Source organism: Eleginops maclovinus, chromosome 18 (assembly GCF_036324505.1).
Source record: "Eleginops maclovinus isolate JMC-PN-2008 ecotype Puerto Natales chromosome 18, JC_Emac_rtc_rv5, whole genome shotgun sequence".
NCBI classification, from domain to species: Eukaryota; Metazoa; Chordata; class Actinopteri; order Perciformes; family Eleginopidae; genus Eleginops; species Eleginops maclovinus.
In genome coordinates, this window is record NC_086366.1 from 14538431 (window position 1) to 14553590 (window position 15160).

At 39.7% G+C, this 15160-nt stretch overlaps 1 protein-coding gene across 1 annotated transcript; it reads left to right on the forward strand.

The window, feature by feature from the left end:
• Positions 1-1526: 1526 nt before the first annotated feature.
• On the forward strand, positions 1527-15159 carry si:dkeyp-97b10.3 (uncharacterized). The gene is made up of 17 exons (XM_063906738.1): positions 1527-1942; positions 4337-4368; positions 6350-6382; positions 6521-6583; positions 7335-7364; positions 7476-7511; positions 7856-7897; positions 7996-8045; positions 9828-9880; positions 9960-10186; positions 10481-10737; positions 12478-12603; positions 12759-12894; positions 13135-13182; positions 13261-13332; positions 13485-13775; positions 13943-15159. Exons 1-17 carry the CDS (start codon positions 1893-1895, stop codon positions 13969-13971), a joined length of 1575 nt encoding a protein of 524 aa, XP_063762808.1. The 5' UTR covers positions 1527-1892; the 3' UTR covers positions 13972-15159.
• Position 15160: the final 1 nt, after the last annotated feature.

The window sequence follows — 15160 nt, forward strand, 5'->3', positions numbered from 1 at the left end:
CCTTATATATGAAAACATTTCGAAAATAGACCATTCATTGACAGCGCGCCTTATAATCCAGTGCGCCCTATAGTGCGGAAAATACGGTACACAAGTGTGATTGACGAAAGGATTTTGTTGTTCCCCTTTTCGCCGTCAGAAATAAACGGAGATCGCCTCCAAAGACATTAATGGCCTGCAGCGTATTAATCAACACACAGCGCAGAGAATACGAAAGTCCACCGGTTACACTCACAACCCACTATCTTGTTTCTTCCTGACCTTCTTAGTCCATTTCTCTCTATTTTCCATTTCCCTCCACTTCTCTCACTTTATCTCCTCTCTTATTTCCTGAGGTATTGGTGGTATCGTCTCGCCACTGAACTTAATGTGTTGGTGTCTCTCCTTGCACCAAGGAAATGATCTCTCCCTTTAGACTCTGAGACTTGGATAATGTCGCTGTAAGTCTGGTGCATCTGTCTCTTTCTCCTCCCTCATTTACTACACAGATATTCGTGAAAGTTGGACGAGCAAATCGAGATGGGGGAAAAAGAAAAGATCGATGTGTGGAAAATCAATTGGAAAGCCCTTGATCCTTCACTAATTTCTCCCACTGGACATTTCTAACATTTCAAAGCTCTCTCTCTCTCTCTCTCTCTCTCTCTCTCTCTCTCTCTCTCTCTCTCTCTCTCCCTCTCCCTCTCCCTCTCCCTCTCCCTCTCCCTCTTCCTCTTCCTCTCCTCTCTCTCTGATGGACAGTAAGCTAAGGCCTTGGATGGACACTTTAATATTTTTACTTCAACTTTATTATATGTTGAAGCTCTTATTAGACTAACACCAAAATCATGAATCTAGTTTGAATCGGTCTTCCGGTGCAAGATCATTTGATGCGGCATGTTTTTTTCTGTTGGGTTCTGCTACTTATTGTGTTGTCTGATGTGACATCTGCTGGTGTCTGCTGGGTAATGCAGTTCTGTAATCTGTTTTAGGTTTTCCCGCTTTCAGTGACCTAGTTGTATTGTGAATTGCTTACTGCCGCTCTGAACTAAAAAATATGCCTCAGATAAAAACAGACATCTTATTTTTAAGCTGGGGAAACCCAATAACTTAATTGCTTATTGTTTTGCAACTCTCTTTCTAGTTTTTCTATACTTTATTTTACTGGGATAGCGTATTTGCTTTTAGGATAAACCCTGTGGTTAAACGTTGGTGTGCAAAGTAATGCAAAACGATGATTATATACCGGGTCTAAAATGTTTCCTTTATTCTCTGTAATCATTTCACAAACAACAGGGCTAAACATGCAGCTAATTTCAATCTTGAATTTAATGCAACAGCAAACATCTCCTTATACTCGACCAGGGACTTCTTTATTCTTGGTGTCTAGTAAAAGTCAGGCTGTAAATCATCAATATGACTTTACAAAGCCCGTGATAAAGGCGGGATTTTGCACCCCGCCCACATGCTGCCTTCTGTGTTGCTCTTCCGTGCACTGCGCTCCAACTGCGCAGCTACGGCTGGTCTGGACAGCTGCGCATTGCACTGTGAAAAGCGCAGTTATGAACGTCATGATGTGAACATCAGTGTTGATTTATTGCTTGCACAAAAGCACCGTGTTTGTATCAGGAAACAAATACATCTACAAAAACTCAGCAAAACCGTTGCTGTCTTTATTTTTTTCGGTCGAATCTAGATGCTTTGCTTTTGGATGCTGCACCCAAAGGATCAAGTGATATGAAGAAGCAGTTCAGCCACGAGGGCTCCGATGACCATTACCGCCAATTACTGTCCTGCGCTTTAACAAGACACTGATAGCCGATGATAGGATCATATTGCGTTTCATGTGCTTTAATGCGCAGCGGCTGCACGCTGTGTAAACAGAAAGTGTAACGGGGTCTGGTTACACAGAGAGGATGGTGGCGGAGATGGCAAGCTGCGGAGAGGCTTGTCACCTGGAAGACGGGTAAGACTTGTGTGATCTTTTAACAGACAGGTTTCTACTTTTGGCTTTACAACAGTGTTCGTGTTTCATCGCTTGTTGTTCAAACATTATGCATGCAGAGGATGCGCGCTTAAATCGTGTTCCTTCAACCCAGGAAGTGAAGTCTTTTGTTGCTGTCTGTTGAGCTCATATGTTCGTGCATTTAAACACACAAACAAATAAATTCCTCTGCGTTATATACTCGTGTAATTTAATGTATGTTCAAAGAGGGAGTGACAGGAGAGTCGTTGTTAGTGACTCTTTGCGCTGCACGCTTTTGTGTTGCTCATTGTTATGACTCAACATAACAATGTATCATGCTATTATAGGAGGTGATTTGAGGGCAATTGATAACAACAAAAGATGAAGTTGTAAAGCAATACATTTATAAGGTTTTATACCGATTACTGTAACAGTTTAGACGTTGTAAATACACTGGACAATCGGTATTATAAGAGAGAAAACATATCCATGTTTGTAAGTAAATGTAACCTTTTATACAGTAACAGTGGACTACACAAATATACTCCAATATAACTTCCTGCTTACAGTTTTGAATTAATGGTTTATGATGCAATGAAACACATGCGCCATGTTTGACACGTTTTTTTTTTTGCCAACATGCTGTCCCATTTGAAATGATATTTTATTATATACGATCTCTTTAATAGTTATTCATAATTTTACCAGCTGTATTGTCAAACACAGACAGGTTATACTGATGACTCATCATGACTCATTGTCCTCTGTGAATGCTATCATGTTTGCATGGTAGCATTGAACCAGTGATGAGGGCTATGAAAGTCCCTGAATTCACAATACCACAAAACTGTGTTATAACTTTTACAACATTACTGAAATTATGTTCAGCGTAATTTAAATAGTTTCATATAACTTATTCGAAAAGAAATAGTAACACAATTAGATTATATATATATATATATTTTTTTGTTGCACTGTTCTTGTAGAAGATGGAAGCCAACTGACATTTGTTTATCTGCACACAGATGTCCTCTCTCTTCATTGTGTTTGCACAAGTTGTAAGAAGTATGAACGTGCTGTGGCTTTTATCTTTCAACCAAGTGCAGAGCACTGTGTTATCATATTGTGTGGGAGTAAGATGGACACAAGTGAAAGCAGAAAAAGCCTAAGAACCTATGCAGGGAGTTTAATTATTGTCTGAAATCATCTGAGATTCAAGAAGGCAAAGATTGCTAATAGGAAGAGAAGATTACCATGGCAACTAATGAGCCTTGCTGTTGTTGTGGTACGACTATCTGGTAGAGAGAGCGAGCTAACCTTGAAGAGTAGGAGAAAACATTGTTTCCTGGTCAGATGTTTGAAAACAAACACTGTGCCTTATCAGGGTTAACAGACGCCTAATAAAAGAAAATAATTTGTCCAGGCTCTACAATCCTTTTCCTGATAGATCATATTTTTCTTTTGATCGCCCATTTGCTACACTTTTCCATGCCTGCTGGTGGTGAACGTGTTCTTCTTGTAGGTCAGGCTGTCTTCCCGCTGAAGGATCTCAGGCGTGTTTCCTGTTGTTGAAGCTCAGACTGCATCAACGTGTTGCACCAGTCATCTGGTCAGACACAACTTTTGAACCATTGCACATGGATTGGGCTCATAGTTTGTTGATATACTACCTTCATGGATACTGGAGCACATATCAAAACATTTAGGGAGCTAAAAAGTCAGGAGCAACAGGTATTCATGCCTGCTGTGCGCGGCCGGGTGATATGGGTGAAACTAAAGTTATGTTTTTGATAAAAATCCTTTTGATACATGTGTAAAACAATATGGCAAATGAATGCAAAATCACATTTAATCATCACATTGTGCTTAGAATCAAGTATTTAGAGATAATAATCAGAACCAGAAGTCCTTTATTCTTCCCGCAGGGGGATATTTCCAGCGATGCAGCAGCAAATGTACAGTGCAGATAAAGGCAGAAGGAGTATCGATACTAAGATGAAACCTTATGATCAAATCAACACAATATGATACCACTTAAAGCAAATAGAGGTTTAACTCTGAATATAAATTGGCCAATCCCATTGCTATATTTGAGTAATGAATGCAGAAAAATTGTCCAGACCAGTTTTGTTTACTTAGCAAAGTAACCGCCAGTATCTTTTCAAGCATCAACACTACTCTGAAAGTGAGTCAGTGTGGGAGTTAGGGTGGAAAGGTGACTCTATATTTCAACAGGACTGGTTGTGTGAAAAAGTAAGATGAAAGCACTTCCTGTTTTTTTTTATTTGGCAAGAGCCTTTAGCTGCACGGTTTTAAGAGCTGTCAATGTCTACCTATAAATCCTCCCAGACTGTAATTTAAACATGTCTTAATGTTATCTCCTCTGCCCTACAGAGACCGAGATGTCCCCGTGCTTAAAAACAAAGGTACGCAGCACATAATCGCATTCCTTCCCTCCCCTTCATTGTTCTTTCTCGTTTCGCTTTCTCACAGAGCACACGTTGTGACGTAGAGCTACCTGTCAGTGTCTTTGTTTTTTTTTTAACATTATTTGGGCTATGTCTGGTTCTTTTTAACTAATTAAATGTTGTACTTTTCCATCTATTATCTATCTCATCTTTTGTATTCCTGCTTTTTCTTCTTTCCCTTTCCACATTTCTCTGACCTCACTCTTTGGCCTTCCTGCTTTCAATTACATTTGCATTAAAGGGTAGGAAGATTTATGCATGGTCATATGATCTTTGGTGTCCACAGTTTTGCATTTGCTGTATCCTGAACAGGTGTGCAGTGTACACCAAATATGGTGTGCACTGCACACCTGTACACCAAATATTTTTCAGATTTTCCTTTAGCATTTGCTTTGCAATCTTTCCATTTTTTTTTTTTACCAAAGTAGGGTAGAATATTTATATGAAAAATGTCCATTTTATAACAACCTGTAGCAGTAATACATTGGCAACTGCTGATGATTATGAATCCATTGATCTGACTTTTAATTGCCAGATGCCAAGTAAATATATATCCATACAGATAACATGTCAAATATAAGTGCTTTATTTCTCACAAATGTAAAACTTTTAAAGCACATTGTGTATAACAATGTTAGCCACTGAGCCACTGCTGTACACCAAACATAAACCTTTTTATACAATGTTTTTGCTATGTTGTTTTGACCAGCAGATGGCAGACAACACCCATGAAACAATCCCAACCTCTGAAACTGCTAAATAGTGTGTGTTTGTTTGTGTTAGCATGTGTGTATCTGTGGTGGTGTTTCATCTCCACCTTGTTTGTCCAGTCGGAGTGAAGAGTGATGCCTGCTGGCTCAGATGAGGCTGCTGCAGCAGCAGAGAAAGAGATTGGCCATAGGAGGCATACGAGGACAACTAGAGAGAAATGGAGGAGGGAGAGTGCAGTGAGAGGTGAAGCAGACAGATTGAGGCGAGTGAAGGAGAGAGATTGATGAGGGAGGTGTTGCGTGTGGAGCAGTGATGGCAGCATCTGCTTGTTAGTCTAAGATAAAACTCTGTGGGCTAGAGAGGACAGGCTCCATCCATTAGGCGGCCAGGCACTCCGCCAGATGGCCTGGTGCATTCACTGCTGCTGGGAAGAGAGTACGCAGCAGCTCCTCTGGACCCATCTATATAAATGTGCCAGAATGTTAACGCATGGCACTTATCACAGGCTTCTTCACAGGGTGCCACAGTTCAACTGCTAAGGAGTGATGGATATGTAAAAGCTAGTGGTTTAAGTCAGAAATGCTGAGGGCTTTTTGATGAGTAATATGGATGAAAACACACTGCATGCATACATAGATATTCACTCAAAGTGGAGGTTTCTCACTGCATGGGGTTGCACCTGTTAGAGGAAGAATCCCAGTGACACAAAGTAAAACCTGGTACTTTTACACATTTTCTGACATACATTCGGATTCTAATATTTTTTTCCTTGAGTTTGAGGGTTCGATGCATGATAAATTAAAGAAGTAGACAAGTAAAGATATCCTTTTCGCCTATATAGTAATGGATTACTCTGTAGAAAATGGTTAGTGATACATTTGTGTCTAAATATAATTACGTTCTGTTTTTCTTTTTACGTTTCCTGTTCAGGTCAAATTATCATGACACTTTTTTTTGTTTACAAGTTCTGAAACCTAAGTCAGCCATGAACTTAACTGCTGGGCAATATGATAACCACAGAAATGGGTCATTGATACTTCAAACCTTTGAAAGTTTCCATAAAGATGATGATGACTATCTGGTTAACAACAAGTATTAATAATATGGTAATATGTATGGTAATAATTACTAATAAGATGGGAATTTACAATGACCTTTGCTCATAATTTCACATTATTGAATTAGTTTAGATGTCACTAACTTTAAAATAATGACTAATTTGTTACAGATAACCTGAGAGAAAGTGATGGCAGCAGTTCAGGTAAACACACACACACACACACACACACACACACACACACACACACACACACACACAAAGTATTTCTCTCATAAACATCAATTACTTGTACTCATTATTCAATCTTTAACAAGTGTTACACTTTTATTTATCCAATAGACAACACAGAAACATCCACTGAGGAGAGTTCAGAGGAGGACGAGGAGGAGGCTGAGAATTCTGGTGAGAGGCTGCCTTTGACTCCTCACAGATCATACCTCTGATGAATAGTTATTTATTTTCATAAATTACTTTGCAGAAGGGAGAGTAAGATAGGAAGATCAATATCACTCATGTCTGCACATTAACTGTGAAGATACAGGTTGGACATTGTTAATTTAGCTTAGCATAAACATATTGGAAACTAGCAGGGCTCTATCAGAAGCTAACAGAATTCACAAACCAGCCCCAGTAAGGTTCATTAATGAACATGCTAATACCGTTGTTTTAAAAGTACAAAAATCCAAGGTTTAAAACAAAATGTTGTGATTTTAAAGTAGTACTGTATTTTGGCGCATGAGCAGGGCCTTCTGGTCTTATCATCACCAAGAGCTTGTTCGGCAACCAAGGGAGGTTTCAGGACCCAATGAGCTATAATGATTTTAATAGTCAGCTTTAGAGATATTGTTACCATTTAACAGAGCCAGTTTAGTTGTTTCCTGTTTCCAGTGTTTGTTTAAAGCTAAGCCAATTGTCTACTATTGGTAGCTTCACATTTACCATACAAAGAGACAAACAGTTATGGTATTCTGATCTATATCGGCAAGAAAATTAAAGAAGTTAATTTCTTTTAAATGTCAAGCGTCCCATGTAAGAAGGCTAAACCCTTAGCAGCGATCTGCATTTAAATCCTATCTACGGCCTTTGCTGCATGTCGCAAAAAAGATTGAACTTGTTCATTAATTCTTGTCATCCTCCTTTCTTTCACCATAAGGCTGTGCTGAAAAGAATGGAGAAGAGGAAGGTAAGAACCAACATCCTGGTATCAACCTTCAAAATCTGTTTCGGCAAGGATTTAACAAGGTATAAAACAAATGATGTATATCTAAATGTATCTCCTTTATGTTCTTTGCAGACAATGAAGAGGCCAATGCGGAAGAGTCAAAAAATGGTGAATGTAACTGGTATTAAAACCTGCTTTGTCAGACTTAATTACAATGTTCTTGTCTTTTACAACCAGATGGCCATGTCAGTTTGTTGTCATAGTTGCAATGGCTCTAGTCATAACTCAGCATCACATTTTAATGGCAGCAATACTACATAATTACACCATAAAACGTGAAGCTTTGCTGGCTTTCTTGGAACACAAAATTGATGTGTGCTCCACCCTCGCTCTCAACCAAAAAAAGTTGCCCACAATCTGAAAAGTTTGTTTAGGGTGTTTCCTGGAGACGTAACACAAGCTTTGATGTTGTGACACATGATTTTAATATGTTAACTTATTCCACCCTTTAGATTCAATCCCTGGACCTGAAACAGAGGTTACAAAAGGGAACGGTAAGCAGATCGTAACTGATATCTCAGTTCAACAAATGTTTTGTAGATTGTGTCACCCTGTTAACATCAAGTTTTTTTTGTGCCATATGTCCTTGCAGAGGAGGGTCACTTCAAATCATGCTGTGTAAAATGCAAAGCTGTCCAGCAGGTGAGCTCAGAAACCAGATGTTTATCTGACAAAATGTGGTGATCTTAATTGTCCTGTCTGCCTGAGATATTTATGATATACAGTGGGGCAAAAAAGTATTTAGTCAGCCACCAATTGTGCAAGTTCTCCCATTTAAAAAGATGAGAGAGGCCTGTAATTTTTATCATAGGTATACCTCAACTATGAGAGACAGAATGAGAAAAGAAATCCAGAAATCACATTGTAGGATTTTTAAAGAATTTATTTTCAAATGATTGTGGAAAATAAGTATTTGGTCAATAACAAAAGTTCATCTCAATACTTTGTTATATACCCTTTGTTTGCAATGACAGAGGTCAAACGTTTTCTGTAAGTCTTCACAAGGTTTTCACACACTGTTGCTGGTATTTTGGCCCATTCCTCCATGCAGATCTCCTCTAAAGCAGTGATGTTTTGGGGCTGTCGCTGGGCAACACAGACTTTCAACTCCCTCCAAAGATTTTCTATGGGGTTGAGATCTGGAGACTGGCTAGGCCACTCCAGGACCTTGAAATGCTTCTTACGAAGCCACTCCTTCGTTGCCCTGGCGGTGTGTTTGGGATCATTGTCATGCTGAAAGACCCAGCCACGCTTCATCTTCAGTGCCCTTGCTGATGGAAGGAGGTTTTCACTCAAAATCTCACGATACATGGCCCCATTCATTCTTTCCTTTACACGGATCAGTCGTCCTGGTCCCTTTGCAGAAAACAGCCCCAAAGCATGATGTTTCCACCCCCATGCTTCACAGTAGGTATGGTGTTCTTTGGATGCAACTCTGCATTCTTTCTCCTCCAAACACGACGACTTGAGTTTTTACCAAAAAGTTCTATTTTGGTTTCATCTGACCATATGACATTCTCCCAATCCTCTTCTGGATCATCCAAATGCCCTCTAGCAAACTTCAGACAGGCCTGGACATGTACTGGCTTAAGCAGGGGGACACGTCTGGAACTGCAGGATTTAAGTCCCTGGCGGCGTAGTGTGTTACTGATGGTAGCCTCTGTTACTTTGGTCCCAGCTCTCTGCAGGTCATTCACTAGGTCCCCCCGTGTGGTTCTGGGATTTTTGCTCACCGTTCTTGTGATCATTTTGACCCCACGGGGTGAGATCTTGCGTGGAGCCCCAGATCGAGGGAGATTAGCAGTGGCCTTGTAGGTCTTCCATTTTCTAATAATTGCTCCCACAGTTGATTTCTTCACACCAAGCTGCTTACCTATTGCAGATTCAGTTTTCCCAGCCTGGTGCAGGTCTACAATTTTGTCTCTGGTCTCCTTTGACAGCTCTTTGGCCTTGGCCATAGTGGAGTTTGGAGTATGACTGTTTGAGGTTGTGGACAGGTGTCTTTTATACTGATAACGAGTTCAGAAAGGTGCCATTAATACAGGTAAAGAGTGGAGGACAGAGGAGCCTCTTAAAGAAGAAGTTACAGGTCTGTGAGAGCCAGAAATCTTGCTTGTTTGTAGGTGACCAAATACTTATTTTACAGAGGAATTTACCAATTAATTCATTAAAAATCCTACAATGTGATTTCCTGGATTTTTTTTTCTCATTTTGTCTCTCATAGTTGAGGTATACCTATGATAAAAATTACAGGCCTCTCTCATCTTTTTAAATGGGAGAACTTGCACAATTGGTGGCTGCCTAAATACTTTTTTGCCCCACTGTAAGGGAGCAACTTGTGTAGGCCTCCCTCTTGTTAACATTTCAATCTATTTTCCTCTTTACCACAATATAACAATTGTTCTCAAATTGTCTGTTTGACAGAGCCATGGCAATGAGCTTGTTACCCCCAGGAGGATCTCTAAGGGACAATTGCAGTGAGTATGACCACTGATCTTGCTGTACACATTTGAATTGATTCTGTATGTACATCATCTCTGACTCTGTATCTTTCAGGGTGCAGCTGGAAGGAGAGGGCACATACGAGTGTTCGCTCACTGGCCTGGTGTTTGAAGCATCGGAGCGGGTCATTGTGCGGTACTCAGTCCTTTCCTGGTCCAGGTTTGGCGCGTTCCTGCCAGACTCCTGGAAATTTGCTGGACCCATCTTTAACGTGGACACTGTCAATAAGGATGCTTCTGCTCTCAGGTCTATCCAATTCCCGCACTCTGTCTGCCTTGCTGGTGAGAATGAAGTACAGCACTCCTGTGTTTTCTGTATAGGATATCATTCATAACACTGGTCTTGTGGTGACTCCATGGCCCATAATGCATGTTAATAGTAAACATTGTTTCCAAGATTTTGCCTGGAGGTCCTCATTTAGTTGATTATAGAGTACAGATAAATGAATTATGACCTATTTGAAGACCTTTACACAAAATAGTTTATTTTAGTGGGTATAATAATCTTTTATCTATGATTCAAAGCTGCTCTAAGTGAAACATCATACCTTGTCTTTTCCATTTGATGTCACACAGATCCAGAACATGGGATGACATTCAGTGTCCTGCACATGAAGGACAAGCGTGCTCTCATTGAGCCGACAATGGACCACTCAGGGAGCCATGTTAAGTGGAACGTGACGTCCCTGTCTCCAGTGGGTCCCATCATTCAGACGAGCCAGTCTGTAGAGCACCATGGGGTGGTCCTGGTCTACAAGCAGGTGGGAAGTGAAAACAACAACAATTACAGCTTCCACATCTACCTGGCCACCAACAGTTCATCTGATATCAAGGTGAGCATTAGATGAATAGTTTTTTTTCTTCTCAAAAATAGAGTTCACTTGCTCCTTTTGTGACTTGGTGTCTAAGCTGTCATTGTCAGCGGTCTTAAGATGCATTTTTAAAACAAATAAAATCATGACAGCTGTTTGAGAAATGTGCTCAAATTTCTCAGAGACTTCATGTAGATGCAGGTTTCCACTTCAAACTGTTACTTCATGTCTTAACCTTTTGTTTTTGTTGTTGCTTTTAACTGACATTGCTATACTATATCTTTGACTGTACGGTGATAAATGACTGCAGTTCCAATACTGACTAAAGTAAACACAAGGATATCGACAGGATGTTTGAATACATACAAGCTTGTATATTACTCAGCTTCTTAAGGCAGTGATATATTACACATTTATTATGCATATATAAATCAAACCAGTAAAGATCGACTTTTTTAAGATGCAAATGAGCAAGTTTGTTGGTCTAATGCACATTCAGTTTTTTTTATTTAGGAGAGCCCAAGAGCACAAAAGGTAAAAATCTAACTGAACAAAATCCCCCATATTTCTTTGTGCTGTTTCCTTAGCAATAAATATTCCATTTGTCAAACCATTACCTGAGTCTTCCTAAAAATGTCAATCATGACTGACAATCATAACAACTGCTTACTGGATAAAACTCCAGCAAAATTTCTTTCCAATGAAATTGGGTCCGGAAAATTGAGAACAGAATCGGAGCCAAAACATACGGTAACTTTCACTTCTTGTTAATTTGGTTTCAACACTTGAGTAGCGTAGGCCACAGATTTTTTGTTTTTTTGTAATACATTTATCTGGTGAGTGATAAGTGACTCTGTGGTGTCATGATCCTTGTTTCGTATCTGTCATGTCCTTGTGTTGTGTGTTTTATTTTGAAATATTTTCCCCACTTCTGTCATGTTAAGCTTCACTTCCTATCTGCGTTTCCCTCCTGTGCCTGATTGCGTTATTGTGTTCACCTGTTGCCCCTGTGTTTCTCCTCCTCCTTCCAGCTGTCTCTCGTCTTGTGATTACCCATGTGTATTTAGTCCCTGTTTCCCTTTTGTTTGTCGTTCGGTCGTCGTCATTTCTTCCCTGATCCCTTCCATGTTACCTGCCTGTTCCTGTCGCCCTTCATGTCTGAAGCTAGGTTTTTCATGTCCTGTGTTCCCCTTGATTCGTGATTTCATCAACAGCTTTTGAATAAAGCTCGCTTTTGTTTTCGACCCTTACCTGCTTCCCCTTGATTTACTGCACTTGGGTCCAGTTTCCCCAACCCTGACATGTGGTGTTAATGACCATATCAAACTCTTTCTCATATACATCATCGTTATTTCCAGGTACAAAATGCCAGTGGCATATGTTGGATTGGTGTTGATGCCACTGGTGTGTAAGTTCAACACGTAGTTCTGACAATATTGCTCAGTAACTTTGTCATGCTATCCTGTTGATGTCACTCAGGAAGTGGTTGTTGTGTGAGCATGTGTGTTTGGGTGGTTCAGCTGGTGAATAATCATACCTCATGTATTGTAACCCATAACAATTTATGTTTTCCCATTGATACATTTTTAAGTTTCTCTATCCATTAATCACTGAACAAGGCCGAACTTTGGAAGTTTTTTCCTTTGAGACACCTTCAGTTTTTCCATTAATAAATGTTAATCACCATTTAGCCTGCTCATCATACTACAAGGACGTGGCTTATCTGTTACTTTGTCTTCCTGCTCTCCTTATGTCAAACAGGATATAGGCAAACAGGTGCGGTGCTACAAGAATCGCTACATGAAAATAGACAAGCCTCCCACATGCAAACTGGACGAGGGGACGTATCGTCTCCTGAGTGAGCCAGAGGGAGAGATCAAGCCTCAGGTGTGTCTTTTCTCATATTATTATGTGTGTGCCCTTGTGCTGACATTCATATTGCATTTTATTTATTGAACCCACAAAAATACAAAGTAGTACACAGACATCACAATTGAATTATGTTTCGATACATAAATATAAATGTATTTGTCTCTTGGCAGGATTTGAAATTCACCCTTGCTGTGACAAAGATGAAGGGCTACTTTGAAGCTTTCTTTGAGCAGCCTCCTCCCTTTAAATTGTCTCTCACAGAGATTAACACGGAGGAGACTATATGGTCCACCACCATCAGAGAAGGTACCTGCTCAATTAATCTCGCACTGAATATGTTTGGTGAAAAGAAGAAACTAGGAGCTGTTTAAAAGTTATAGTTTTTCAATCACTTATATTTGTATTCAAGCAGCTGACATTAAAAGAAAATAAGATGTTGCATCTGCAAATCAACCATTGTTGACTAGGCTCCATATATATTTGTGTGCATTAGTGTAATTTGGTTTCTACTCAACAGCGGTGATGAATTTTATTATCTCCTTTTAGGTGACTGTGTGGATAACACAGAAAGAAAGCCAAGAAAAAGGACAATCAGTAAGCTTCTTTTGTTTTTAATTACATTTTTGTTTTCCATCATGACATGTTGACTGACATCATGTATCGCTTTTCTAGGCAGACATAGGAGCAGCAGCCCGTCAGAAGAAGAAACCGGCTGTAAAAGGCCTCGGTGGCAGGACGTGTCAGGTAACTTACTCATTTGGGAATTACTTCAGGCACAAACTTTGTTTTATTCCTCTGTCAGATGAATTGAAACCATTACACACCTGAACTATTTACCGGTGCACATGTTCCCCTGAGGTTATACTGACATAAAGTACCTGTGGGTCTTTTTCCAGATGGAGTGAAACCAGCGATGACTCCGGGTCAGGACATGTCAGAGAAGCAGCTACTGCAGGTGGCCAAGCGGCTCGGGAAGGAGTGGAAGCAAGTGGCCATCTATCTGGACCTGAACTACAAGGACCTGGATGACATCCAGGCAGCAGAGAAAGATATGACCATGCAGAAGCTGAAGATGCTGCTGGAGTGGAAGAGCAGAAGGCGGCCGGGAGAGGCCACGGCAGATCACCTGCTGAAGAGTTTAGTGGAACTAGATGACTTGCCAAATGACGTCCATCAGACACTGAAAGGTAATAAACTGAAGAGATGAACACCATCTAATTCAGATAATGATGATGGATAACCATAGACACAGGAGCAAAAATGACTCTTGTGAAATGACAGTTGTCCATATTCATCTAATAATAAACCTAACAACACTGAGTTTATTGTGTTTTGCTTTTGTTGTCTTTTTCAGGCATGATGAACAATAGAGCAGCTAAGTGAAAAGAAAATGACTGTTGGATACCTTTGCTCCATTATCAGGTAGAAAATACAATCAGGAATTCAACAAAGCAGAGTATGGGTATGGACCCAACTTCACCTCTTCTGTTTGTGTTTCTCTTTAAGATATTTCCTAGAAATGACACTCATTGATAGGTTTTCATGTTAGCATAGTTAAAGGAAGGGGATGGACTTTTTCCCCTATTTTTGTTAAAATGTAGTCCTTTGATTCTGTATTGAATACAGAAATGATAAGCTGTACCAAAAGCTTTGTTTATAGCTAGAACTTTGTTTTCAAAAATGAATAGTAGAGTTCATTGTGATGTAATTAGCCAATTATGTAGCCAGTGACGTGTTTAAATGTAGGTGCTGCAGTGTTGAAACTGCAATAAATGGGAAAAGTACAACCTGTGTATATTGTTTCCACATTACGTTTGTGGGAGTTTTTTTATAGAAATATTACTCACACATACTTGATTGTCTGACTGTCCAAGTCACATGGACTGATTTTTTATACATTTCATATTTGTCCTGTACATATATTTTTTTTTACCAAACCTGTGATATATTTTTTTAAGTCTGTTTTGTATGTGAATGTCTGTTTTCACTACTCTGAAACTTAAAAAAAAACTAAAGGAGTTGAAGAGGTCTTTCATTATGTTTCTGTTTAACTTGAATTATGAATACATTCCTGCCAACCTGTGATTGGAACGCACATCTCGTTCAGTATAATTGTTGTTGGTGTTTTACAAAAGTGTACACCGTGGGGAACAGACAAACTAACCACCAGCATTTGGATTCAGGGCCTAATTGAACTATAACAGTGGTGCAATTTGTGTATATATATTTTTTGATGTTTCATTTTGCCAGTGCTCAAGTCCTAAGTGTAGAACTTTGAACATAAACTGCACCGTAGGCTGCCTGTGAAAACATTTCACTTACATTCACTCATCATAAGTCACAGTTCTGATATTGTTTTCAAGAAAAAGCTGCAGAAATGGCATTTGGATCGTGAAGTCATTTAGGGTCTACCCCTATCATGCAGCATTGTTTACATTCCATTGCTTCCTTAAACCTCTTACCAACAACACAGTCTGTCCTTTTTGCACCTGTTTGTCATGTCACTCCAAAGAGTTTGTACTCATTGCAACACAGCGATTTTTACTGAATAAAACGAGCTATACAACTTTCT

What these genes read in the sequence shown, in the direction of transcription:
- si:dkeyp-97b10.3 (XM_063906738.1), top strand. Translation starts at nt 1,893, where the DNA reads ATGGTGGCGGAGATGGCAAGCTGCGGAGAGGCTTGTCACCTGGAAGAC. An exon ending in AGAGGTTACAAAAGGGAACG is followed by an intron (nt 7,898 to 7,995) that starts GTAAGCAGATCG and finishes ATGTCCTTGCAG; the next exon opens with AGGAGGGTCACTTCAAATCA. An exon ending in GCACTCTGTCTGCCTTGCTG is followed by an intron (nt 10,187 to 10,480) that starts GTGAGAATGAAG and finishes GATGTCACACAG; the next exon opens with ATCCAGAACATGGGATGACA.